The sequence below is a fragment of the Siphateles boraxobius genome, unplaced genomic scaffold, assembly GCF_051911475.1.
Source record: "Siphateles boraxobius isolate OS27281-9 unplaced genomic scaffold, OSU_SipBor_1 75, whole genome shotgun sequence".
NCBI lineage: Eukaryota > Metazoa > Chordata > Actinopteri > Cypriniformes > Leuciscidae > Siphateles > Siphateles boraxobius.
The window spans coordinates 2175496-2201283 of NW_027509203.1; the positions used below are offsets into that span (position 1 = coordinate 2175496).

The window sequence follows — 25788 nt, forward strand, 5'->3', positions numbered from 1 at the left end:
GAAGAAATAAAGGAGAAGAAGAAAAGAATGAAAAAAGGGGGCGAGAGCTTTAGTAGCATCCCCGCTAAATAAATGTCCTCTTTTTCACCACACTCACAGCCGTCAGACTTGTGTGGGGTTTTCTCCTATTATGGCGCCTCCACTTCCCACTCCTCGGAGGAGGATCACAACCACATTTGCCTTCTACTTGTTTCTGGTACGGGCGGCCAACTACATTCTTGCCTCTCTAAACCAGTCCACCACTATGTCAACAGCAGTGCCAAACAGTCCAGAGGGTGAGACAGGGGCATCTAGGTGGACAGATTTGTCTCACTCCTTGACCCCTTAAAAATTAAGCCACAGATGCCTTTCCGTCGCCGGCCAAGAGAGTGGGCCGACTGCTTGGTGGCACGAAGAGCAGAAGAAGCTGCCTCGGGGGATAAACCTTCCACTTGATCCAAGTATTTGACCCCGGTAAGCTTGCAGTACAGCCATAGTGTGCGAGCCAGCCAGGAGCGGAGCATTCTCAGTAAGAAATCTTCGCAATTAATGCGCCCTGCACCCTCGAGGGCCTCGATGTCAACCCTGACATCGCATTCCCGTTTTTAACTTATTTAAAAAAAAAAGAACAATTAAACTTACATTAGTGTGGTAAAAACTTCAGAAAACATTGTTGGAAAAACTTTATTTGAAGTGCATTTTGATTGTTTAGGTTTTCATTGCATCCCATTAGACTACAAGTGAGAGGGCGGGGTTTATGACCTATACTGGGAGCAACCACCTGGGGGCGATCGAGACACTTTTCAGGACTTGTGTGGCACGCTTGGCTGGGACGCATCTTGCATCATCATCACACTGTGTCAGCTATGAATGGTGTGTTGTTATATGTGCCTCAGACACCAGATTCCATGGCATCGCCATTACATCAGTCAACCCAGCGTTGAGTTCCCTCTAAACGGAACATATTACTTTGGCTAAGTATTTGTGTTTTGCCTTTTACCCCTTGCCTTTGCTTTCAAAGCCTTCCTCGCCAGCTGATTTAACCTTTAGCCCTGTTATGCTAATACAAGAACACAGTCGCTGTTTCCACTTTGAAAGCGCTCAGTTAGGACGAAGATATGAGCTGTCCATTTTCATCCAGATCATATATGTATTAATAAACCTGTGTGCCGGAGTCTGTGGTGACGGGCATCTGACGGAGGGGTGAGGTCTGGACGTTAGCCTTCTCACCCTCAGCGTCCTCGCTCAGAAGGTCCTCGGCTTTATCCATGATGTCCTTCAGCTGCTCGATGAACATCTCCCGCTCCAGCAACAGAATAAACTCATTCTCAACCTGAAGGAACATGAAGAACAGATATGCCCATCTAGCAATCAACATTCAGTGAGTTGTAAACTGTCTGAACATTGACAATATTTTCCATGGCAGTAGAGCACTAATGCAATGGTTCTCAACCAAAACAAAATGGGCCACTATGGCATTTGGTGAACACACAGCCTTGGATGCTTTTGGTCTAACTGAAGTGTTATATTGTGAAGATGATTCACTAATTTTTTCACTAATGGCAGACTTAACTATTCATAAATGAATAATAAAATCAAAATAAGAAATAATGAAAATGTAGAAGTACTTAATTCATGTGGATAAACATGGTTATGTCATTATAATAGTTGGTCCAAACCCCCTCCATCTCATTTACTTTGAGAAAAAAGGCTTCCACAAACTTAAGCACAGGAGTTTAAAACACATCCGTTTGCCAGGAGGTGCGTATAGGAAGAGAAAGAGACAGATCTCACCATGTATGTGGCAATCTCCTCTGGAGCATCTCCATCAAGGTCAAACTTAAATGTCACCATCCTATGGTTATGAGTCTCCAGTTGGCACTCCACCATCTTGTCTCCTGTGTCGCACACCTGTAACAGTTACGGAGAATATTTCAACAGAAACATCAACAAAAAGGAATATTTAAATTCTTAATGCCCTCTGAAAGAACACAACATTAACCAAAAATATCACTGCCTAATAACCAGTATCTGATCAATCCCAGTGAATAAATATCAAACACCAGCCTGGATTAACTCTATAAGTTAAACATGTTTTCTAATGTCCAACTGGTACTGAGGTCTGAGCTTCGACCAGTGAACCACTCAAAAGCCCTGATCGGACAGTGATTGTTTCTCATTGGGACGTGGGGTATTTTCAGCATTCACAGAACTTAATCAGTCACTTTATTACCTTCTGAGTCCAGAATGTCAGTGTTTTTCTACTACGATCTGCATAAAAGATCCCAGTCAAATTACCAGTTTCTTTGACGAACACCAAGGTTGTGATTTTACAAGAAGGTAACAATCCAAAAGTCATTGTGTAAATCATATTTGACCTCTGCTGAGCACCGTTCTCGATAATGTTTTAAATATGGACACTTTTATTACTGAAACGCTGTGAGAAACAATTACCGTCCAGATAGTGCTAAACAGTTCACAAATCATGTTCTTTTTTGAAAACTAATAGCTAAACATCATGTCTGGACAGGCTTCATTAGTTTTACTGTATGCTCTGGACTCACTTTGATCATGGTGAGTTTGGATCTGTTCATCTTGTCTTGACGGGAGCGAGTTCGCGATGTTTTGCGAAGGTTTTTTCGGACTCGTGATTCACTTCGAGCTCTGTTGGATCCCTCGTTCCCATCACTCATCTCTTTACCAGATGTGGCATCTGAGTTTATACTGCGAAAGAGCAGAGATCCAATCATTGAGCTTCTGTATGCACAAGGTTTGAAACTCCAAAAACATGCAAGATGAAACAAAGAAGATGCCAATGATCTATGAACAAAGAATCGGCACCTGTCATAAGTGGACCCAGCCGGTGCTGCCTGTTTATCGGCAACAAGATCCTAAAGTGCACAGAAGGCAATGAATTCAATGGCCATCACAACTGAGTTTGCCATTAGAGCACTGCTAAGCCAACAATGCAAAACTCTAACAACCATTACAAACACACAGAATACAGTCTAATTTTAAATTGGACCAAAATTATTTTTTTGGCACTGAATGAATTACATTTATAATCTACAATATCTCTTGGTGCACCCTACACAAATCTATGCATTACTGGCATTTCATTTCAAAACAGATTATTCCTTTGATAATGTACCATCAAAATTGTTTATAGCTATAAAGATTGTTGATGAAAATAAAACATTTGTGTCCAAAATTGCCTATTCACACTTGTCATTTTCTCTGTAATTTAAGCCTAATTTTTTTTAGGAATAAAATGTATGTCTCTTTTTTTTAAATCAACAGTGATCTGAATGGAGCTGAATAACTACATCGTCTTCTGTAGAGCTGCTTTACAGCAGAATTTGAATTTGTCTGATATTTAATAAAGTTTGCTGTGCATTACTGTGAAGCTGCTATGAAACAATCTGTATTGTATAAAGCACTACTGTATAAAGTTGATTTGACTTGAGTAAAAACAAACCAACATGAAAAAATGTTTAAATGCGTTAAGATAGTTTCTGTTGATAGTCTTTAATCATGAGAACAATTGAGGGATTTAAAATCTTAAGAAAAAGTTCCTCAGGTTTCAAAAGTAACCGTGAGAGCGCACCATTCAGGATTGTATTTTCTCAAACAGCAAAATTCCTTCTTTGTACTGCTCCTCCTATTCATATTGTGACTGTACTGATGTGCAGACTGTGTTTAGTTACACCTCAGTAAATACCTCCGCGGTGCCCGGAGGAGCTCCTGCACATGCACTGCTGCTGCCCGCCAGGCTGGCACCGGCTCCTGCATTGGGAATGTTGGGTAAAGATGCTTGACTTGCGAGCTTTTGGTCCACAGGCACAGCAGAGCTGAATGTATCGAGGACGGGTCTAAAAGGCGAGAGCTGCGGTATAGTGGGAGGCTGAGGTGCATTATGGCTGATGGAAGAGTTCTGGTCCACATGAACAGTTTGGCATTGGCTGGTCAAGGATCCCTGGAAAAAACAGGTTTTTTCAAAAAATTTATCAATACATAAATATGTAAAATTCACTTATACAAAGCTAAATGGATTTCCACACATATACATATATACATTATATATATATATATATATATATATATATATATATATATATATATATATATATATTATATATATATAAAACAGGAAAAGTATGACTTTTGGATTAATACTATAAAATATTTAAATATTAACATTGAATTAGTATGGGCATTAATGTTTTTTCTGAAAATTATTTGATTATTATTATTAGAAAATTTGGCAACTATTCAATTTGATTGCTTTGGAACAATTATTATTTTCAGCAGACCCAACGCATCATGTCAGTTGTTGTATTAAAAGTCACCACGAAATCCAAATTGACAATTCTTATTTTTAATGGAATATCGCAGTGTTCATAATAAACTATTTATTTGTGCACATCATTTTTTTAAAGATCCACCAATAGCAAACCACAACAATCCAACCTTCCAATCAATTCCCCACAAACAAAATAAAGCTCTACAATTGTTCTTGTTGAAAAGACTTTTGCAACTTCTGTTTCATGCTGTCTTTACCACATAATATCATGTGAAGCAGATATGGCAATACATTTAGATACATTTTTAACAAACGACATCCGGGCGAGTGAATAATAAAATAATTATATGTAACACTTCATTGTACAGTGTCATCCTTACACGTTACATGTAGTTACTATAGTAATTACTATAAATTGTGCATATAGTAATTACTATAAATTGTGCATAATTGCATGCAACTAACCCTAACCCTATAGTAAGTACATGTAGCTAGTTCTTATAACTCAGTACTTAAATGTATAATTACACTGTAACACGTACACCTTAAAATAAAGTGTAACCAAATTATCATTTTGGGGTGGACTATCCATTTAAGACCCGTCCAAACAAACTGATATACTCTACCTGTATAGGCTGAGTTTGTTTAGTGGGCGGGGCTCCAACACACATAGAGGTGGGGTTTGGAGTGGGTGTGACCTGACTGTGGGAATGTTGAGAGAGAGTGGCCATGGAGTTTACTGTGGGTTGTTGAGCAACAGAATAGGCCTGCTGGTACTGGTGAATTGTGGGCAATGGAGACGAGAACAATGGAGCAGCGAAGGGTGGGACGGGACATTGTGAGGGTATAGGGGAGGTGGAGGACAGGTGCGGGAACTGAGTTAAAGCAGAACTCTCTATCTGTGAACATGAAGTTGGCGAGATGTTGGGGTATGTTGGGACTGGCAGAGTGAGGGACGACTGCACAGAGGGAAAGCAGGCGGGGTACGGGTCACATCCAGGAAGAGGAATCCCAGCTGGCTGAGCTGTGTTAAGGGAAGGAAACTGGAGGAGACAAAAGTGCATTGTAGCATGGGAAGAATAAGCCATCAACAAGAACAGAATGTTAAAGGTCCTTTGTACAGCGGACTGTTAAAAAAATAGCATCTGACTTCTACATTAATCCAGATACAATCGAAAGCAGCATTTTTGTTTCAAAACGCTCTCCGTCCACACTAGCGTTTTCAAACTTTTTCCAAAATTTGCTTGTCCATACTAACGTCAGAAGATGCTACAATTATCTTACTGTGCATGTGTAAAACATAAAAGCTCCCTGAGATACAGAGAGACCAGATATAATAAAAGTTTTCACACTGTTCTTCTGGCACAATCATTTTATTTGGAAAATATCTCCCTACTCACTGGTGCATCCAGGCCACACTCAATCGCCATTCCAAGCAGTCTAAAATGCAATTGGCCTCATGTTTGCAGCACGACAGCAACTGCAGTAAATTCTGACATTTGCAAGAATGTAATATGAAGAGTGGCTCAGACCAATGCACTTTAAAACTTTTATCCCGGACGAGCCCCCCTATTATCAGGCAGATACAGTTATATCTATTGGTACAATATGAGTTTAAACTTAAACATGAGCAAACTTAAACCTCTCTTTTCACAGTCTACACTACAGAACAGTAGTTTCAAATGTATCCTTGTTGAAAAGGGTTTTCAAAAAATGCTCAGTTTTCACACGTCTCAGTGTGGATGAAAGGCCAAAATGTAGAGAAAAGGCATTCCAAATGTATCTGTATTTGTGTAGACATCGCCTAAGCAGAAGAACCAGCAGTAAGGTGTACCTGTGTGAGGTAAGCTGCCGGCTGTGGAGGGGGGACGGGTTGTGTAAGAAGACTGGACGTGGACTGTACTCTTTGCTGCCAGCTGTCCATTAGTTGTGTCTGAATGGGGAGCTAACATGATTGAAAGAGAGAGAAAAACAAGTGTGCCAAGAGAAAAACATGAGATGGTTTGCAGATGTAAGTCTTATTCTTGTCAGCTCAATGTCAGTCTATTCTACAGTAGAGGTGTCCAATCCTCCAACCCTAAACAACTATGCATGCTAATTAAGATTGCAAGGAACACTTAATTACAAACATGCGTGTTTTGTTGCAGGGTTGGGACTGAACTCTGTAGAACAGAGATTGTCCTTGTCCTGTCCTCTTGTCCTGAAAGGTTTATTGCCAACCTGCTTTATCACATCTGCCAAGCGATCCTAAATAACTTGATTGGCTGGTTTGTGTGCGTCTGATTAGAGTTTGAGCTAAATGAATCAGGAAAGTAGGTCTCCAGGAACAAACTGTAATAAACCGTTAAGACATGTCTTACAAGCTTTCTTTAAGAGTGGTCACAAAAATTGAAATAGCACAGTTTGTTTGTAATCCATTGATCACTGAGGGATCAAAAGAATGTCAATATTAACCTGTGTGTGTGTATGTTACTTTAAGAGAGCAATCATCCATCTGTGTTGAGTTTATTTTCTTATTTTTATGATTTAATTTAATAATAATTTATTATCAGTCATTTATGTAGTTGTCATTTGATTAATCATTTATTGTAACAATTTTTATTGTTATTTGTCCTTTTATGATTTTATTTTTCATCTTACTTATTTCCTTTCTATTGTTGTTTAATCCTATGATTGTGTGGTTTCGAGGGATGTTTGGCTCTATGAGTTAGAGATAAAAGAATTTCTACATTTCAAGGTTTTTAACATCACAGGATTGCTCTTTCCTAGCTTTCTCTGTCAAACTCTCAGGCAGATAGAACACTTATGGCAGGGATTTGGGGTCCAGTGTTGGATCTAATATATCTGATATTTCTGACATTGAGATCCATCCGATCTAACATTTTGGTTTAAGTCAGCAGGATATCGGCATGATCTAACATTTTGGTGTAGTCGGCAGGATATCAGAAAACAGAAAATGTAACAGTTTACTTTTGGATAGATGAAAATACAGGCCAAAAGCTGGACAATATATAATTTCTTTAGTGATGCCTGGACAACTTTGCCTGGCCATTGCCTTGCCTGGATCTTGAGGGACAGAGTTGAGAACCCCTGATTCGGACAGAATAAGCTGCAATACGGACCAAGCAAAGACAAATCTACAGCTGCGACCCACATTAAGAAGCCCATGAGCTCAGTTAGCCAATACAACCAAACAGACTAGAGAGAAAGTGTGTCTGATCATTACAAGTGTATAAACTGAATCAACCACATTGGTACACACATACACACACATTTGGTAGATAAGGTTGAAACAAGTGTACCTGCTGGAAAGATGGTGCAGAGCCTGCCTGACTCAGATGCACAGGAGCAGTTTGCTGCATGTTCGAGAAGTCGTGGAGTTGCCCGTCTGTTGTGGCATTCACAGGTGGTTGTGGCAAAATGTGTAACGCAGGAGTTTGCTGAGGCTGTGCAGGTGCTGATGAGACATGCCGCACGCTTGATCCTCCACTCTGAAAACTCTGATCCGCAGCCAGCGCTGCTTCTGATTTAGATGGGATAGCTGCGACTGCAGTGTGCTGCACAGGTGGAAATATTTGTGCATTGGCTAGCTCTGCTGTGGCAGGATGGTAACTCGGAGCTGTGGCACTCTGCGGCACAAATGTAGGCTGATGCGATACATGGGCCTGCGTGTTCAACTCTGCAGTCTGACTTGAAGACGCAAGCTGCTGTGGGGTCCTGGTTTGTGGAGCAGTCAATATGCCTTGCAGAAGTGCCGGCAGCTGGGGAGTGGACAGAGTCTGTCCGGTGGGCTGTGCAGGGGTCTCGGAGGATGCAGGAGGGTAAGTCTGCACGTGTTGAGCTACGGAAGGTGCCGCCTGACTTTGGACTCTCAAAACGGCAGGCTGCAGAAGAGTAAACAAACTATTAAAAACCGCATACACAGCCATTCCATATAAATAAAACCACAGACACTTACAGCTGCAATAGTGAGTAATATGAAGGGATGCATGAAGACCACACACGACCAGTTTAAGTGATAATGAAAAAATGAAACGATTCACAAAGATGGTTAGCAGCATGACGTCACATCGCAAGCGTGGTTATTGAGTAGGTTTTGAGGGGAAAATGGACTCCGTTAGAGAACAGCAGTACCCACAGGACTTGGTGAGTACGGTTAAAGAAGTGGAGAAGAAGAACGCATTTAGATTTGAGCAAATTATACTAAGTCCTAGAGGCCCCTGGGAGCAACAGCAGAACCACCACAAAGAATAGAGAGAACCACAGCATTTCCTCTATAAGCAGCAGGGTTACACCTTGTCCTCAGTTGCGGAGTGACCTACCACATGAGTCAGGGAGTTTTCGCCAGCACAAAAACTTGCTCTGCGACGTGATGCCAATTCCTCACCAGAAGACTCCATGGCGGGCCCCTCATCACTGTGGCTGCGGGCAGGCCGATAGGACCCTCTTTCTGACTTGGTCAGTGGGGCTCTTAGAAAGGCAAGAGCAGTCTGATGTTTGTGGCCTGTGATGCTCTCCAGAGATTTGTTGAGCTGGGAGAGGTTAGAGGTCTCATTGACAGAGCCCTTGCGAGCCCCTGTGGCTGAAAGCATAAGTGAAGAATAGGGCGTATGTCTTCCATCTGCACAAGTCCCAAGTAGGAATAATGACAGGCAGGCCTGACATGGCGACGGTGGCTGGTGAGGGGTGGGGTTTAAAGAAAGGCGACGCCCCTTTCTCACCACTGAGACAGGCTCCTCCCCCTCTGTCTTAGAGGACGTTTCCACTGATGTGTCACTATAGCGGCGGGGCGTAATAGGCAAAGGAACAGACAGCAAATTCATAGAGCCGGAACTTTCCAATCCTCTTTCTGTCGACTCTGATTGGTCTGGTGGTATTTGAAGGAAGAAAGGGCTTGTGGGTCGGAGATGCTCATGGCTTCTGATTAAGTCATTTACAGAGTAACTTGCATGATGTGGACCCTGGAAGAAAAGCCACTTCACCAAACTATTATCATGAAATGACACTGAGTTAATAATCAAATCAAGGACACAACAAACATTTTTACACTTGAGGAAATAGTGAGTGATGCTTGAATGTACAACCTCCCATGCAAGGAATGCTACTTATAGGCAAACAAACTGGTTGATGACCAACACTGTCCAGTTACAAAACTGCACAACAGTGTCATTATGAATGACGGTCTATATTTAGTATAATTCCTCTGTATAAAAGATATGCAAGTACAAGCATGCATGGGTACGTGCAAGCAGAGGAATGCAAACTTTACATATCAGCAGTTTATCATCAGTAACCATGATGGGTAAGTGATACGAACCTCCTGGGTTGTGGTGAAGACCGAATCTTGTTGTGACTGGTATATGACACTGTGCAGACCACTGCTGTGGGAGTCAGAGTACACGGTTGAACCAATGCCACTGTCAGCTAGAGGGAGACAGAGAGACAAACATGGACTAAACAACAAATATCTGAGACAATCAATACCACTTGTCCCTCAGTTCCCTCAGATTGGATATTGTTGTAAGAGAGTCTGTGACAACAGTTTCATGTTAAAGTCAGCATGAAACGTAAGTTGAGCTACTGTAGTCAACATTTGAAGTGGATCAAAAAAGTTAATCAAAGTAGTCCTTAGACAAGAACGGGTATTGTTCAAAATTAATTTATAACTTTGATGAAAGGTTTTGATCCACTTCAAATGTTGACTACTGTAGTTCACAGGTGCACACGCTTACATGTGGTGGATGTAGTCATGGCACTAAGTTGGCAGACGCGGACATGCTGGTCCACTTCAGTGTCTTCGGGCTCCACCAGACAGGGTGGTTCGCAGAGGACCGGTACCGTCCCGGCTGGCATGGACGGGGCAGTGCCACCCTGAGAGGCCCTCGGCACTGTACGTGCCCTGCGCCATTTGATCAGAGCCACCCTGTCACGGATAGACTTCCCCACAATCTTTGCATCGCTCTCATGGAAGAAACCAGACTCAACCTGACAGAAGCACAAGAGGGGGCTGGTGTGAACACGCTTTTTTAGAGCAGACAGGAAGAAATGAGGGCTCTACTTTAGGAACAGAGGAATGAATCTCGCAGTATTAAAGGAAAATTCCACAAAGACAAGCAAGAGTCTGTGGGGGAAAGCTTCAACTAGACACACTGCGCACACACATTGGAAAAATATGACTAATGAGACCAAGAATAATTGTTTAAAAAATGAGAATAAAAGGAAACTTTTGTTGTGCTGTCTCTACTAAATCAATTTAAATAAAAAAATAAGTTAAAAAAATATTCAATATATATTGGTAACAATTTACAATAAGGTTCATTAGTTAACATTAGTTAATGTATAAACAAACATCAACTAACAATGAGTAATACATTTGTTACAGTATCTATTAATCTTTGTTAATGTTAGTTAATAAAAATACAGCTGTTCATTGTGTGTTCATATTAGTTCACTGTGCATTAACTAATGTTAACAAACACAACCTTTGAATTTAATGGCATATTAGTAAATGTCGAAGTTAATAATAACTAAGATGAATAAATTCTGAAGAAGTATTTTTCATTCTTAGTTCATGTTAACTAAGGTAGTTAACTAATGTTAACTAATGAACCTTATTGTAAAGTGTTACCTATTTATTATATTTCTTTTTTTAAATATATACGTAGTTAATTTAATTATTATAATACATAATAAGCAATGAGAATTACCAGAATTTAAAAAAGAATACAAAGAAAAAAGCAAGCTTGGGAGCATGGTTGCTTTTGTTGTGCTGTCTCTAATAAATTAAATCAAATCTGAATGATTTACTCATTTAATTTCTCCCTACAGAGAATTGTGTGGGGACATGTACTTAGCATTCATTAAAAAGAAAGTACTGGTAATTTAGTTTTTTTGTGAGCTTCACCCAAGTACGCTTAAATGCATGAAGGGTTTTGTGTAAAATGGCAAAATGGAAAGATCAATATCTGTACTGAACAAGTGTCTGACAGGGTAAGGCGTGAACCGTTTGGACTGTGGTTTGTGTGAATATAAGCTGCCGACTCATTTTCTCTTTAGCAAACATTCACACACATTACAATGCTCAGATTACATAACTCGTTATTACGGCAAAAGGATTTTCCAATCCGAACTGGGTCCAAGAGGCCACATACCCATAAGACCATGGTTTAATATATAACGTGCACAAGTGGCTTTGGCTTCTTCGCATGAGCGTATCTAGTGTGAAGATCTGAAAACCGGTTTGGTCGTCACTCAAGCAGGGGATCCAGAGTTCCTCAGAAAGCGAGGGAGGTTGTTATGAAGCTCAAACTCGGGACAAGATCAAATCTAAGCAGGAAAACGGCATCGCAGGCGGAGGTTACGAGAGGATAGACAGCTCTTTGTTAAGGGAATAAACATCCACCTCTCCAATGGAATAATCCAAAGCTGGCCAAAACATTATTCCGTTCAAAAATCATTTAAATTCTGTTGTGTTTCATAATAGAGGTGTGAAATATCTCAGTGCTCATAGCTAAGAGACAATAGTATCAGGAAGACATCAGATTTCATGAGCCATGAAACGTATTGGCTGTTTTTGTGGTGTTCACATATCACAGTAAATCTGGTTTAAAAGGTTATTTTCTAAATGAACAGTTCAACAGAATAAACACACCTGAAGGTAAATGTTGGGTTGAAAATATCGATTCTCATTTTGATGAACCGATATTGATTCTTTTAGTCAGTGCTGTTTTCAGTTGATGCGAGAACTAAACTTCACTATACTTTTGATATTAAACAAACCTTTCAAATTCTGTCAGTGAATTGAGTCAATAAATGTGTGTTTGTGTGTGTTGAATGTGTGTGACAGATGAACCGATCATCTCGTCCTCTTTACTACTAGTTACAGCAGCAAATAAACATCATGAACATCAGAAGGAATGTTGAAAGAAACAGAACAACTGAAATCAATCATGTCTCATGTAATCCATCAATCAGTGTTTCAACCGCAGAAACACCTCAATAACAGCTGGAGAACAATAACAATAATGTAAAATAACGTCACAAGGTTCTGTCCTATTATTTGCTTTAGTTTTAGTCTTTGATGTTGAAATGCTGTTTGATATTATTGTGTTGCTGTATGATAGCTTTATTTCTTGCAAAGTGACCTTGAGATCTTGAAAGGTTCTATATAAATAAAAAATAATATATATGCACTATATTAAATCATTATATAAATGCACTATATTAAATCATTATATTTTTACTTAACATGCTTTAATAATGAGTTTATTCAAAGTACATTAAATATAGAAGAACCGCTTACGACAGCCACTGTTCATTTATAAATGTTTGTGTTAAAAACGAATTGGAGTACAAACATGTCATTAAATGTTTGTATGCACATCATTTGTTAATATTAACCTGTAAAATTACAGTAATGTAGCGACTGACAGGGTTCCCAAAATGCAGCATTAGGAGATATTTCTTCCTTTGAGAGAAATTGACATGTACTGTGCCTGATATATATATATATCCAAATTGAATCAATATCAGAATTGATCGCAATCTGGTGAATCAAACTCTAATCGAATCATGAAATTTATATATTAGGAATTTATATTTAGAAATGTATATTTATATTAAAATATGAGGAAGCTGAAATCAGATCTGGGTCCACATTAGCATGACGCACAACAAGTGCAGTTATATCATATATCTTATCGTGGACGAGCTTGGAGACGCGGGAAACGCTGGTGAAGTGGCTAAAACACACACCATCTCCTGTGCCACGGCTTCAGGAACCTCCTTCTCCAGGTCGAAGCTGAACTCGATGGCTCCTCCGTCCCTGTACTTGCCCTTCAGCCGTCGAGGATCCTCCACCCACAGCTTCAGCGCGATGGACATCTTCATTCCGTCGTCTTCCTCCGCCAGCTCCACCCGCACACCCGTGTCCTCGGCGAAGAACGCGTGGTTCAACAGGTCCTTGATGGTGTAGCTGTGAAGAGAGAGTTGCAGACACCGTTACCGGACGCACATGTTCCAGGATACAGTCAAAACTGGTGCTCAACATTCAGGAAATGATGACCAACAAACTAGGAGATTTAACCCTTGCGCATCAATTAAAAAAAGTTACAAATAGGTCCATAGTGGACAAAAATGTCCGTGTCAAAAAACTGTCATAAATACTTGAAGCTTGGGAGCTTAAAAAGTTTAAAAAGTAAAACCAAAAAAAGTTAATGAAAATGATTTATGAACACTATTTTATATAAAATATATATCATAAAAAAACATTGAACTCTAAAACTGCTAGAAAAACCAAAGCCACAAATCTAAGCAAGTTGTGTTCCAAATTTGTGGATGATATCTCAAAAAAAATAAGTTTTCAGGAAGATTTTGTTTGGGCGCAGAAACAGATTTTCCCCGTTAGATGCAGCAAAACAACGATTTAAGTTATCATCTCTCATTTATTACAAGCACACACAAATTTGTTTTATTACACACACACACACACACACACACACACACACACACACACACACACACACACACACACACACACACACACAAACAAACCCCACTCACACTCTCTCACACACGCACACACACACACACACTCTGACATCCATACCAAAACAATTAAAGCTGCATAATTTACCCAATTGTCTCTATAATATGCAGAAGCAGAAAACAGGAATAAAGCGAGTATTTGCTTTACAGGCCAAACCTGAGAAAATGGCACTGGTATTTTTTTTTTTACAATTTCTAATTTTGAAGCCTTGCCAACAGAATGAAAGCCTATTAATAAAGATTGCAACATTTTGTAGTTAAATGGCCCTGCAATTAAAAGTTGCGGTTTTAATGGGTTTCAATGGGGACATTTTTGTCCAAAAGTTGCTGAGAGGAACTAGTTGTGTACCTAGTGCAAAATAGATTAATTTTAAAGGAAAATTGCAACAGAAATACATACCTGTACCAAAATGTATACAGTTTGCATTAACACAGGCAAAATGATCAAAAAATAAAACTGAAAAAGACAAACATGTCCACAAGGGTTACATGACTATATATATTATATAGTGACTTCAGAAGCCGTGAGAAACTCACCGCTCCTCCTTATTCTGACAGATACACTCGCCGATGATCTCCTTCACCTCAGGGTCCATCACTTTGTTATAGCTGGCAGGCTTCACCCCCTGAGAGACACATTAAGAGCCCGTTACTGTAGGACACGTGTTTGTGAGGAACAGACCCAAACTGATGCTGTTATTGGCTGATAATCTCCTCCAGTGAGCCGACCGGACGTCAGCTGAACCCTGACTCCACAGATACTGTCATGTAGTCTGATTTGTGAACCGTAGTGATGCTCAGGTTATAAGTCCATTGGGTTTTCAGTCACAAAATACTATCGTTCAACTTAGAATATACAGGTCCTTGTCAAAAAATTGAGAAGGTTTTGAGTAATGAAACAGGCTGGGAGTTTTTAAAAGCCTCCGGAATTAATTAGTTGATTCAGATGATTAGGTTAATAGCTCGTTTAGAGACCCTTTTCATGATATGCTAATTTTTTGAGACAGGAATTTTGGGTTTTCATGAGCTGTATGCCAAAATCATCAGTATTAAAACAATAAAAGACCTGCAATATTTCAGTTGGTGTGCAATGAATCTAAAATATATGAAAGTTTAATTTTTATCATTACATTATGGAAAATAATGAACTTTATCACAATATGCTTATTTTTTGAGAAGGACCTGTAGTGCACAAAGACTATTTTTACTGTGATATTTTGGTGGGATTTTTTTTCTTCATTATGACTTATCGCTGTATGAAAAAAATATTATTTTGGGTCCCCCTTTATATTAAGTGGCTTTAAGTACTATGTACTTACATTTAAACTAATAATTTGATACAATGGACTTATTGTGTACATGTACATGTTTTTACATTTTACTTATATTTTAAAAATACCTGCATGTAACTACAGCTGTAATTAATTTATGTAATTAGGGGCCAAGCACCAAAGGTGCTGAGGCACCTATTGTAATCGTTGGCGTTCTTATTATTATTATTATTATTCCGCTCTTGGAGTCTAAGCCAGCCCATAGAACCGATTGCGGGAAAGTTGTTTTGGTTTGAAATTCTGATAGAGGACAGTCCCAACATTAAATACACCAATTTTGGTGTTTCTAAGTCATTGCCTCTAGTGCCACCACCTGTCCAAAGTTTCACTTTTATTTTGCTAATAACTTCTGAACCGTAAAGCTTATCAACAAAATTATTTTTTCCTCTGATTCCTGAGCTCATGACGATTCGATTGCACCCCATGAGGTCATTTTCCGTCATAAAAAAATGGCCGCCATCTTGAATTTTCTCAAAAAGCTACTTTTTCGAACTCGTCCTAGACGGTTTGTCCGATTTCCACGAAAATTTAACCAGATCATCTTCAGGCAGTGCTGACAAAAATGTATTAAAATCAAATTGATTCGTCAACTCGCTTTTGATAAACGCTCGAACAAATTTTACGTAGCGCTTGCAAAAACAGTCGTAAGGCTGTATCTTCGCAACGCTTTAGCGTATTAAGACCAAACTTGGTCCATGTCATCACAGACATGACCTGAGGCTAAATGCTGCGTTTCAGTGCAGCGCCACTTACTGGTCCAGAGATACAGAAAATGGCTATTTTTGCTTATAACTTCTGAATGGTTTGTCCAAAAATCCTAAAAGTGGTCTCGTTAGATTCAGGGCGTCATGTCGAGTGATATTCAATTTTCCCAGGTCGGCCATTTTGGCTGTTGGCCATTTTGAATTATGTGCTAAAATGCTGTATTTTCTGAACGCATGAACGAATTATTACGAAACTCGTTTTGGGTCATCAGAACGATGCCCTGAAGGTGCATGAGAAGTTTCGAAACAGCGCCACCTAGTGGTAAAATGTATTTTTCAAATGCTTATAACTCTGGGTGTGGTTGACTTATTTTCACGGCAGTCATCTCGTTAGGTTCCTGAATCCTTGCCGAGTCCACAGATACCAAACATGCTAGGTTTTGCCTAAAGGTTTGTGTAGCGTTGTGATTTAGCGCTGAAAAAACATTTGCAGATATCTTCGAAACCATTAGTCCGATCGAGATGAAACCACCGTCAGAAGTTTGGAACCATAGCTCCTTAACGTCACATTTCAGCTCAAATGCCAAAATATTGATAGTAAGGTGTAGTAAAATTCAATCAAAGTCACGTGTCATTCATTTTTGACGTGTTTTTTCATATAAATGTCAATAACTCCGAAGCGAATTGAAATATATTTTTTCACCAAATTTGGCACACACATGTATGGGCTCATTCCGAGGACACAGGAAAATAATTGTGAGATTTTGCTTCTTGGTGGCGCTATAATAGATCAAAACATGAAATTCCCATTGACTTCAATACAGTTTTGTGATGTAAAATGCTATACTGAACAAATGCATTGGTGTAACATTATGAAACTCAGAATTTGCAACCAGCAACATCTCCTGAAGGTATTCAAAAGATTTTGAGATAGCGCCACCTTTTGGTCAAAATTATAATTAAATATACAAAAATGCTAATAACTTTTGAATGCATTTGCCTATTGTAATGACTCTGGTCTTAATTGATTTCTTGGGTTATGCTGAAAACAAAGATACCAATTTTTCCAAAGTCAGCCAAACTTCCTGTCCGCCATCTTGATTTTCATTAAATACCTACTTTTTCGATCTCCTCCTAGACCGTTTGTCCGATTTTCACCAAAATCGAATCGTATCTTCTCCAGACCGTGCCGACTAAAAGTTATGGATTTTGTGTTGATAGACGAAACCGTTTTCGTATACCACAGCATCAAAGTTGAGGCATACTGCCAAAATGACTATTCAGACTATCTCTGCAATGCCTTGACATTTTGAAACCAAACTTTGTATGTGTCATTGTCACCTCACTCTGACCACATCACATCAATTTTGTAACTGCGCCACCTATTTGTTGAAAGTGATAAACCATTAAATCATCTTATAAGTTTCTTTATATATGATTTTTCAGCCATTTTCCCAAAATTCTCCTAAAATATCTTTAATTGCTCCTTGCTGCAGTTGGTCTGCCACTCCCACCCATGATGGCATCTGTTACCGCTTCTTGCGCTTGGCCCCGGTAATCGCTGCTTGCAGCTATATTTACATTTGTAATTACACTGTTGACCCTTCCCTTACACCTTAACCCAGCCTTAAACGACCCATACCACACACACCTGACCCTAACCTCACCCGTATCACTATCAGCAAAAGTGTTTTACAATTCAACATGTACATTGTACATATTTTTTAATGTAAGTATATAATACTTAAAGCCACTTAATATGAAGTGGGACCTTATTTTGTGTTCAATAGAAAAACAAACACCATCAGACGGGTTTGAAAGTGAATGAGGGTGAGTAAATGACTGAGATTTTACTTTTTTAGTAAACTATCCCTTTAATTGTCATTAAAACAAAAAGTAAAAAACAAATACATATATAAGGTACCTTATAGAGTATACAAATACGCAGATATTTATTCTTGTTTTAACCATGAACCCACTTCATTTTTATCCATTTTTCAGAAAACAAGACTTAATATCTCAAGTAATTTTGCTTCTCCAGTAAATGTATCTTGATTTAAGAATGTTTGGATATTTGTATTGGAAAACAAGTACATTGTATATTACATAATAATATAAAATACATCATACTATGTAAACTAAAGTAATTGCTAACTAGGTTTTTACTTTATTGTATTGGGCAATGCAAGTTTGAGAGGAGCGCCCCCGACAAATCTCGCGAGAATCACGACATGCTTTACAGCAACGACGTCACACACATCAACAACAACATATGAAGCACGAAGACACTTGCGCGCATTTCAGATGTGATACTCGACGATGGAAAAAGCAAAGAAAGCGCGTCGGAAGAGTCTAGAAAAAGGAAAAGTGAATCTGACAGCGTGATGAACCGGACAAGAGTCCCACTCTCGCTCAGTCTTTCACTGTTAAAGTTCAATCCTGCGATTATCATGAGAACAGTTGTCAATATCTCAGGACATAAATAAGCCTACACGTTGTAAATAGTGTAAATGAGCGCAATTTGCAAACTATTATGATAAATTGCAATAATTATGTCTAACGACATCATAACGGACATTGTTATGAAATAATGCGACGTACATGTAACTTTATTGATGTCATCTGGCATTTTATAATGTTTACATCACACTCAAAAAACTCAAATTAAATTATACAGTAGGCCTAGGCTATTGGCTATTTACTTGTAATTTAGCAGCAATCATGTAAAAACGTTATAAGCCATCAAACGCGGTAGGCTACTTAATTATTATAAAGTGCAGAGACGCTCTGCATGAGTGGTATTTACGACAGTAACGTTAAATACAAGTACTCTACAGCGACTCTAGGGGGCGCTGTTTGACAAAAACGGAATTCCTGCATAGTGTGCCTTTAATTAAACAAATGTTACCAGTGAACAACAAAATGTAATTTAGTGCGACAGGGGAATAGTAAACCACTTTTTTTTTAGGTCTACTGAGACGGATATCAGCAGCAGCATGACCAGGGTCTGTGCAGAAACACGACTCTCAAAGATCAAATCAGTCACAGCCACAGTATTCTTCCATCAGTGAAATGAAATGATCGCACTAGTGTTGAAGTGCAGGTGTGACTTACACTAGTTACTTTGCGGTAGATCTGAGCTGCGTTCTGGCACTCGGAGTACGGGTATTCAGACGTGGCCATCTCTAGCATGCACATGCCAAACGCATAGACGTCCACGGCCTCGTCGTAATGCTCCTCGTACATCTCCGGGGCCATGAACTCCGGCGTACCTGGCGAAATCAAAGGATGAAATTATCTTCTGATACACAGAGAAACATACACCATCTTATAATAGCACTCAATTTAGAAACATACACCATCTTATAATAGCACTCAATATCCGCCTCTCGATTCTGCAATGATAGGAATATAGCGGTTACCCCGGTTAACTGTATACAAAGGTACTTTAGTAGGCACTATAAGGAGGTAAGATGAAATAAGCAAAAAAAGAAAATGCAATCGAAACTTCCCTAAAGACAGTCTGGACCCTTCAGACATGCACTTGAATAAAAACAACAGTGCGTTTTTACTCTGAAATGCGACTTTGAAATGCAATTCCTGTCTTTTTGTCCCCTAATTTAGGACCTCTTGAAATGACCATTAAGACTTCTTTTATACCATTTCAAGTCCCCCTGTGGTGAAAATCCAACTTTGTATGCAGTTTATATGTCTATGTGGTGTTTTTAATATTGGTAATATTAATATATGTTTTTTTTAAGACAAACCATGTGTAAATTCATAAGTCAACAGCATTGCTGAGTATTTTCTCCTTAAAACTGCAGTGAACCAAAGACAGTCTCAAAAACACACTTTGAAATCGCTGGTGTTTCTGACGTCACAAACTACCTTGTAACCAATCAGATCAACGTGTGATCGTCAACGAGTGGATCTCCGAGTGAGTGAGTGAGTGAGTGAGTGAGTGGAGGCGGGGCTCATTTGCATATTCATGGAACCATGTATACTAAATGATAAAAGGATGTTGAGCTACATTCAAGTCACTTTAAGGCATGACCTTATTTAAAATAAACAAAACACTTAAATATGTAATTTTGGTGATCAAAGATGAGTTTTAAGTGATAAAATTATTGACTACAGGGAGACTTTAAGATATTGTGAATATTGAATTTGATCAAACTGAATTTAAGACTTCAAGGACCCATGGGGACCATGTAAACATAGTAAAATGTGTTAAAAGCAAAATCAAAAGAACCTGAATAATTAATAAAAATACTGGATAAGCATCCAAAACAGCTGGATATGAAGGACCAGCGTCTCACCGATCACACTCTTGGCGAAGGAGGTTCTTTTGAGCGTAGCCAGACCCAGATCCCCGATCTTGACGCTGCCCGTGGGGCCCGTGATGAAGATGTTATCACACTTCAGGTCCCGGTGGATGATGGGAGGAGTGCGTGTGTGAAGGAAATGCAGACCTTTGAGAATCTGACGGCACCAACTGCGCAAAACTTTGGGTTTCATCACCTTAAAGCGTTTCAGATACCTGGAGAAAATAATGAGTGGCATTTATAACTGATAATCAGCATTACTTGTATTGTAATTTAAGTTCCATTTAACTGAATACACGACATTAACTAACCACAAAATGTGTGCTGTATTATACACTACTGTATATTGCAAAAAGTTTTGGGACGTCTACCTTTACATGTACATGAACTTTAATGACATCCCATTCCTGATCTGCAGGGTTTAATATAGAGTTGGCCTCCCTTTGGAGCTATAACAGCTTCAACTCTTCTGGGAACTTTCCACAAGGTTTAGGAGTGTGTTTATGGGAATTTTTGACCATTCTCCTTGAAGCGCATTAGTGAGGTCAGGCACTGATGTTGGACGAGAAGGCCTGGCTTGCAGTCTCCACTCTAATTCATCCCAAAGGTGTTCTATCGGGTTAAGGTCAGGACTCTACACCAAACTCCTCGTCCATGATTAAATGGGCCTTGCTTTGTGCACTGGTGCGCATGTTGGAACAGGAAGGGGCCATCCCATGAAAGTGTCCAAAATGTCTTGGTATGCTGAAGCATTAAGAATTCCTTTCACTGGAACTAAGGGGCCAAGCCCAACCCCTGAAAAACAACCCCGCACCATAATCCCCCTCCACCAAACTTTACACTTGGCACAATGCAGTCAGACAAGTACCGTTCTCCTAGCAACCGCCAAACCCAGACATCGGATTGCCAGACAGGGAAGTGATTCGTCACTCCAGAGAACACGTGTCCACTGCTCTAAAGTCCAGTGGCAGCTGCTTTACAACACTGCACCCCACACTTTACACCACAGCATCCCACGCTTTACACCACCGCATCCCACGCTTTACACCACCGCATCCCACGCTTTACACCACCGCATCCCTCGCTTTACACCACCGCATCCCACGCTTTACACCACCGCATCCCACGCTTTACACCACCGCATCCCACGCTTTACACCACCGCATCCCACGCTTTACACCACCGCATCCCACGCTTTACACCACCGCATCCCACGCTTTACACCACCGCATCCCATGCTTTACACCACTGCATCCCGCGCTTTACACCACCGCATCCCACGCTTTACACCACCGCACCCCACGCTTTACACCACCGCATCCCACGCTTTACACCACCGCATCCCTCGCTTTACACCACCGCATCCCACGCTTTACACCACCGCACCCCACGCTTTACACCACCGCATCCCATGCTTTACACCACCGCATCCCACGCTTTACACCACCGCATCCCACGCTTTACACCACCGCACCCCACGCTTTACACCACCGCATCCCACGCTTTACACCACAGCACCCGACGCTTTACACCACCGCATCCCACGCTTTACACCACCGCATCCCATGCTTTACACCACGCGCATCCCGCGCTTTACAAAACCGCATCCCACGCTTTACACCACCGCACCCCACGCTTTACACCACCGCACCACACGCTTTACACCACCGCACCCCACGCTTTACACCACCGCATCCCACGCTTTACACCACCGCATCCCACGCTTTACACCACCGCACCACACGCTTTACACAACCGCATCCCACGCTTTACACCACCGCATCCCACGCTTTACACCACCGCACCCCACGCTTTACACCACGCGCATCCCAAGCTTTACACCACACGTATCCCACGCTTTACACCACCGCATCCCACGCTTTACACCACTGCACCCCACGCTTTACACCACCGCACCCCACGCTTTACACCACCGCACCCCACGCTTTACACCACAGCACCCCACGCTTTACACCACAGCACCCCACGCTTTACACCACAGCACCCCACGCTTTACACCACAGCACCCCACGCTTTACACCACCGCATCCCACGCTTTACACCACCGCATCCCACGCTTTACACCACCGCATCCCACGCTTTACTCCTCTGCATCCCACGCTTTACTCCACTGCATCCCACGCTTTACTCCACAGCATCCCACGCTTTACACCACCGCATCCCACGCTTTACACCACCGCATCCCACGCTTTACGCTTTACACCACCGCATCCCATGCTTTACACCACCGCATCCCACGCTTTACACCACAGCACCCCAGGCTTTACACCACCACATCCCACGCTTTACACCACCACATCCCACGCTTTACACCACAGCACCCCAGGCTTTACACCACCACATCCCACGCTTTACACCACCGCATCCACCCGCTTTACACCACAGCACCCCACGGTTTACACCACAACACCCCACGCTTTACACCACCGCATCCCCCGCTTTACACCGCCGCATCCCCCGCTTTACACCACTGCACCCCACTCTTTACACCACAGCACCCCACGCTTTACACCACAGCACCCCCCGCTTCACACCACCGCATCCCACGCTTTACACCACCGCACCACACGCTTTACACAACCGCATCCCACGCTTTACACCACAGCACCCCACGCTTTACACCACAGCACCCCCCGCTTTACACCACCGCATCCCCCGCTTTACACCACCGCATCCCCCGCTTTACACCACTGCACCCCACTCTTTACACCACAGCACCCCACGCTTTACACCACAGCACCCCCCGCTTCACACCACCACATCCCACGCTTTACACCACCGCATCCCACGCTTTACACCACCGCATCCCACGCTTTACACTACCGCATCCACCCGCTTTACATCTGTATCTGTAAGGTATTATGGGTAATGTAGTTTTCACCACGAATACCGCTGTTAAACAAGCAAATGCAACAAAAACATATACAAGCTCGTAGCTCAAAGTAGGTGTCTTTAAACACTTATAAGTTTAAAATCACTAATTTTCTTCGTAGGGTTAGGGTCCAAAAATTTGAGTTTTTACTTCCGGAACCCAAATGTTGCGCTCTATACTACATCAATTTCAAATAGTAGTTAAAGACACCTAATATAAAGTGGGACCTGGATGACTTTCAGGGTGCTTTTATGTATGTTTTAGAGATTAAAATGTTACTGTTCAATATAATTTAACTGTATAAATTAAAAAAAAATTTATAATAATAAAATGAAATAAAAAACAATATAAAAAATATAATATATAATACATTAAATTAAATATAAAATGTAAAAACAAAACAAAATAAAACACTAGCACACTTGATTCCAGATCTGAATGAGACTTAAATGTCGGTGTCCTGTGTAAATCTCCTCACGTTTTGAGCGTTCCTGACGTCATGAGCTCTGTGACCAGAACGATGCACTTCTTCCCCTTCAGCGGCGACTCCCAGAAGTCATAGAAGCGCACTATATTCGGGTGCTGAAGACCCTTCAACATCTCAGCCTCCTCTTTAAAGCGTTGCCGCTCTGCCTTGGTCAGCTTACGGTCCTGAAACACACACACACACACACACACACACACACAGATTAAAACAATCGGCAGGACACAAGCGGTCACTCTCAGGAGAAAAGGTTCTTTACAGAAGCTTAAAGGGTTCCATCAGAATCTTCATATATGAACATTCCATCATGGGATAATTTTATGGATTTAGTTTTAAATAATTTTTTATTTTGATCAAATTTTATAAATTGAACAGCATTTACATACTTTATCACTAGAAAAAATTTTTTAATAACCAGTTAAACATGAACGTATTATAAAAATCATTTAAGAACTAAAGATTGATATTAAAGCACACCAAACTAAAGCAGCTCAGTGATACTGTAAAGAAACAGAAAGAGATCGAGAGGCTGGAGTTCCATTACTAAAGTACTGTGATATCATCATGTATTGAGTGTCTCTTTTCTTCAGTAAGTGAGATCTTCCTCTGCCGTCTCGAGCCGATTTACACACACAATAACATCACATTTAATCATAAAGAGATTTCCACAACCCAGTCAATTCCTCATGGAGAACATCAAGTCCACTTTATGTGTGTGTGTGTGTGTGTGTGTGTGTGTGTGTGTGTGTGTGTGTGTGTGTGTGTGCGCGCGCATGTGTGTATGTGTGTGTGTGTGTGTGTGTGTGAGAGAGAGAGAGAATGAGTGAGTGAGAGAATGTGTGTGTGTGTGTGTGTGTGTGTGTGTGTGTGTGTGTGTGTGTGTGTGTGTGTGTGTGTGTGAGAGAGAGAGAATGAGTGAGTGAGAGAGAGAATGAGTGAGTGAGAGAGAGAATGTGTGTGTGTGTGTGTGTGTGTGAGAGAGAGAATGAGTGAGTGAGAGAGAGAATGAGTGAGTGAGAGAGAGAATGTGTGTGTGTGTGTGTGTGTGTGTGTGTGTGTGAGAGAGAGAATGAGTGAGTGAGAGAGAGAATGTGTGTGTGTGTGTGGGTGTGTGTGTGAGAGAGAGAGAGAGAATGAGTGAGTGAGAGAGAGAATGAGTGAGTGAGAAAGAGAATGTGTGTGTGTGTGTGTGTGTGTGTGTGTGAGAGAGAATGAGTGAGTGAGAGAGAGAATGTGTGTGTGTGTGTGTGTGTGTGTGTGTATGTGTGTGTGTGTGTGTGTGTGTGTGTGTGTGTGTGTGTGTGTGTGTGTGTGTGTGTGTGTGTGTGTGTGTGTGTGTGTGTGGTTTTTCCAGCTCCAGCAGCCTCATCATGCATTATGCAGTGTTTCAGGGAGTGTTTCAGTGCTTCTGTCTCTACATGCACCAACAGCAGATCTCTGGCATCTCTGCTTCACTGCTGCCAATAAAGCTTTTTAAACATGATTATCACACGCTTTCACAAGAACACTACCTGTCACATGTTTAAAGGTTGGTAGTAGAGATTAAAGCATGTCAGCAGCTGAGAATATTTTCATGGCAAGAGCAGAGTTGTAAATTTTCTTCAAGTTACACGAGGAGTTGCATAAATAAAATTAAAACAAAAGAAAGAAATCAAAATCAGTGTTGGATCTGGACTGGAGTGATTCAAGCACGTGCAAACCCTGACGGCCTGTATAAGGTGATTTCCAATCATGTAAGTTATGTTCATCTGTATCCGTATGAGGACATCAGGAAGACAGAGATAAGAGACGTGATGCAAATGCATGTTTTTAGTTGATGCGTGAACTTCCTTAAACATTACGGATCTGTCACTGAAATGAGTCAATAAAAAATGTGTTTGTGTGTGTTTAATGTGTGTGACAGATGAACCGATCATCTCGTCCTCTTTACTACTAGTTACAGCAGCAAATAAACATCATGAACATCAGAAGGAATGTTGAAAGAAACAGAACAACTGAAATCAATCATGTCTCATGTAATCCATCAATCAGTGTTTCAACCGCAGAAACACCTCAATAACAGCTGGAGAACAATAACAATAATGTCACGTAACCTCACATTTACCTCAGAAATGACCATAAACTCAATAGTCAGCTAGAAAAAAATAAGAACTAAAGAGAGGAGCATATTGCTAAATGCATGCACTATAGTAAATATTCATTATATTTTTACTTAACCTGATT

General features: G+C 40.8%; 1 protein-coding gene across 7 annotated transcripts in view; it reads right to left on the reverse strand.

The window, feature by feature from the left end:
• Positions 1-25788, reverse strand: part of LOC143724537 (serine/threonine-protein kinase WNK2) — a 78450-nt gene that overhangs the window by 39888 nt on the left and 12774 nt on the right. For 2 of the 7 annotated variants that reach the window (XM_077217656.1, XM_077217655.1), the window contains exons 3-18: positions 23560-23732; positions 20183-20403; positions 18978-19135; positions 14366-14454; positions 13037-13256; positions 10015-10267; positions 9600-9706; positions 8605-9258; positions 7585-8166; positions 6117-6227; positions 4909-5325; positions 3701-3955; positions 2821-2870; positions 2544-2703; positions 1774-1890; positions 1142-1312 (exon numbers count right to left, since the gene is read on the reverse strand). In XM_077217656.1, the coding sequence (XP_077073771.1) occupies positions 1142-1312; positions 1774-1890; positions 2544-2703; positions 2821-2870; positions 3701-3955; positions 4909-5325; positions 6117-6227; positions 7585-8166; positions 8605-9258; positions 9600-9706; positions 10015-10267; positions 13037-13256; positions 14366-14454; positions 18978-19135; positions 20183-20403; positions 23560-23732 (3738 nt within the window). Of the gene's footprint in view, positions 1-1141; positions 1313-1773; positions 1891-2543; positions 2704-2820; positions 2871-3688; positions 3956-4908; positions 5326-6116; positions 6228-7584; positions 8167-8604; positions 9259-9599; positions 9707-10014; positions 10268-13036; positions 13257-14365; positions 14455-18977; positions 19136-20182; positions 20404-23559; positions 23733-25788 lie in introns of all 7 variants that reach the window. The other 5 variants (XM_077217654.1, XM_077217653.1, XM_077217657.1 and 2 more) reach the window with 3 other exon arrangements.